The sequence below is a fragment of the Amaranthus tricolor genome, chromosome 3 (genome assembly GCF_026212465.1).
Source record: "Amaranthus tricolor cultivar Red isolate AtriRed21 chromosome 3, ASM2621246v1, whole genome shotgun sequence".
Classification (NCBI taxonomy): Eukaryota; Viridiplantae; Streptophyta; class Magnoliopsida; order Caryophyllales; family Amaranthaceae; genus Amaranthus; species Amaranthus tricolor.
This window is the reverse complement of record NC_080049.1, coordinates 29021175-29023884: the sequence shown is the minus strand read 5'-3', so window position 1 is coordinate 29023884 and position 2710 is coordinate 29021175. Positions and strand designations below refer to the sequence as shown.

Below are 2710 nucleotides of genomic sequence, written 5' to 3'. Positions count from 1 at the left end.
AATTTCAAAAAAAAAAACAAAAAATTAAAATAAAAACAACCCAAACAAAAAAAAAAAAAGAAAACTAAATTAGATGTCACAAGGCAGCAACCACCATCTGCTTCTTACTGCTAGACTCCATAGCCAACAACTCCACTTCCCTCAATCTTTTCCCATTCCCACATCCATTCCCATTCCCATCACCCACCACATTGACAACAATAGGATGATGAACTTTACATATATCCACCCCAAACAACCGGAGCATTTGACCCGTTGACCCAACATCAACCGGACCCTCCATAACCCGGCCCAACAACCCATCACAATTCCTTTGCTTATAATCAATATAAAGCTGTTTATCCGGCCCGGTAGATCTCTGAAAACTAACAACATCTCCAGCCTTTAAACTCTTTTCCTTAACAAATCTACTCCAGCCTTTGGTCAACACATAACTTTGACTGGAATTCCAATATGAATATCGGAATCTCCATACTTTTTCATTCACATCTTCAAAATTAAGGAGTACACCTTTTGATGAATTATTTGAAGATGTAGAGAATAAAATCCCATTTCCATTTCCATTTCCATTATTATTATTAGCTTGAAGTGGGAAATGTTTTTCTGCGTGTTGTTTAGGAATAACTAACCTGTTTAACTTCCCGACATCACTGGGAGTAACAACCTTTTCAAATAACTGTTCTTTACCAAACCCGTTAATGGTGTTTTCCGGTTTGGATTTATCCGATATTAAATGGGTTGACCCGATTTTATCGAAATCTGCTTTGTAATTACGTTTGCTTTGTTGAAGTTCATCTAGGTAAGTATGTTTTCTAAGCATATCTACAACCTCGGCTTTTGAGCGTGAGTTAAGGAATCTCAGCTCGGCTGAGCCGGCTTCATCTTCAGCCGATAACGGCTTAAAGTTAGTAACGGCGTCACGGCCACGGAATCGTTGAGCCGCGACGTCGTAAGCTCGAGCCGCTTCGTCTTCTTCATTGAAGGTTCCAAGCCATACACGTTGGTGTTTCTCATAGATTTGAGCTCCCCAACGGCCGTTAGGCTGTGGGACTACACCTTTGTATTTGGAAGATGGGAGTTTTCTTGACTCGGCTTCCACGCCGTTTTCGGAGTCGATTATGACGCTGGTACCACTTCCCATACGACAAAGGCTTCCCGGCTTGGTGGCGGCGGTTGAAGCCTTGAAGGGAGCCGTGGGGATGAGTGTACGGATAAGAGTAGGAGGAAGAGGAGGTGTTGTGCTAGTTAAGGAATCACTTGTGGAAGAACATTCATCCACGCTACTTGGTGATGATGAATCCATTTTATGTTTAATGGAAGAATTAAGCCTTGAGTTTTGGAGAGAGAAAGTAGAGAGAGAAAGAGATGAAGGTGGGTTAAATGTTGATTTTATGGTGTTGAGTTTGATGAGTTTGGTTTGAGTTTATGTGGGGTTTGAGTGAGGTAGAGGGCTATATATATAAGAAGTTTTGATGTACTTAATTATTAATGGGGAAAAAAGAAAATAAAATGAAGAAATATTTAGTACTACTCCTAGTTAAGAAGGTGGTATTTGGAAATAAAAAAAAATTAAAAGATATAATAATATATTATATTTGATTCGGCATAAGTGTTTTATTTGACTTTTAATATTTTTAACCAATTACTCTTAAGTTGTATTTTATTTTTAATCTATAAGCAATATTATAGTCGTGTTAAATTTTGTTTAATTTATCTCAAAATAAGATTATCAAATTAAATAATTTATTAATAAATTTTTCCAGTCAAATATGACATTTAATCTGAATAGGAAGAAATTGTAAATGAAAAAGTAATATTTGGAAATAAAAAGAAAACTAAAGGATATAATAGTAGAAAGAAAGGAGAAAGGAGAAAGGAGAAAGGAGAAAGGAGAAAATTGTTTAGGAGGGAAGGAGGGAGGGAAGGAAGTGGAAAGGAGTGGGTCAACTATAGGAAGATTCAAGGATAGAGTACTTGAAGAGGGGAGTAGACTGAGAGAGTTTTAAAGTCAATAGTCTCCAGAGTATGTATGTGTTGTGGGCTATGTATGGCAATTGGCAAGAGATTAGAGATCATGAATGGGTAGTGGGGACCACAATTGGGCAACTTGTGGGATTCACATGAGTAATCATATACTAATACTTCTATGTATTCCTATTTATATTTCTAAAATCTAATACTAAAATTAGTTTGTAATAGTGGATTTTGGTTAGTATGTGATTACTGCATTATTCAGGGTGTTTTCGGTATTTATGTTTTTTTTTTTTTTTTTTTTCATAATTGTATAATATAAAAGTATATCTTATAGTCTTATAATGAATAAAAAATTAGTTAAATTTGTCGAGAACATTATGATTTTTTGAAATTGACAACTAAAAGGTGAGAAATATTTTTTTTGGATTTTCTTTTGTTAGGTTTTAGTTTTTAAGTAACTGAAAATTTTAAAAAAATGATGATAAATAGGTTTCTAATTAAAAAAATAAATAAATAATTAGTTTTATTTGTGATAGGAAATTTGTGCTATGTGATAGGAAATTAGACAAATTCCCAAGCAAGTTAAAAGGAAAATTCTACTGGGCAGCAATTGGACCTACTCTGCTATATGGGACCGAATGTTGGCCTGTAAAGAAGATTTTTGAACATAAGATGGAAGTTACAGAAATGCGTATGCTGAGGTGGATGTGTGGGCACACATTGATGGATCGAATTA

The 2710-nt window shown here is 35.1% G+C and overlaps 1 protein-coding gene across 1 annotated transcript in view; it reads right to left on the bottom strand.

The window, feature by feature from the left end:
- The window catches only part of LOC130807452 (AP2/ERF and B3 domain-containing transcription factor RAV1-like), a 2331-nt gene extending 235 nt beyond the window's left edge, over nucleotides 1-2096 (bottom strand). Inside the window, exon 1 of the mRNA XM_057672657.1 lies at nucleotides 1-2096. This exon is cut by the window's left edge and continues 235 nt beyond it. Within this exon, the coding sequence (XP_057528640.1) occupies nucleotides 77-1303 (1227 nt within the window). The 5' untranslated portion in view covers nucleotides 1304-2096 and the 3' untranslated portion in view covers nucleotides 1-76.
- Nucleotides 2097-2710: the final 614 nt, after the last annotated feature.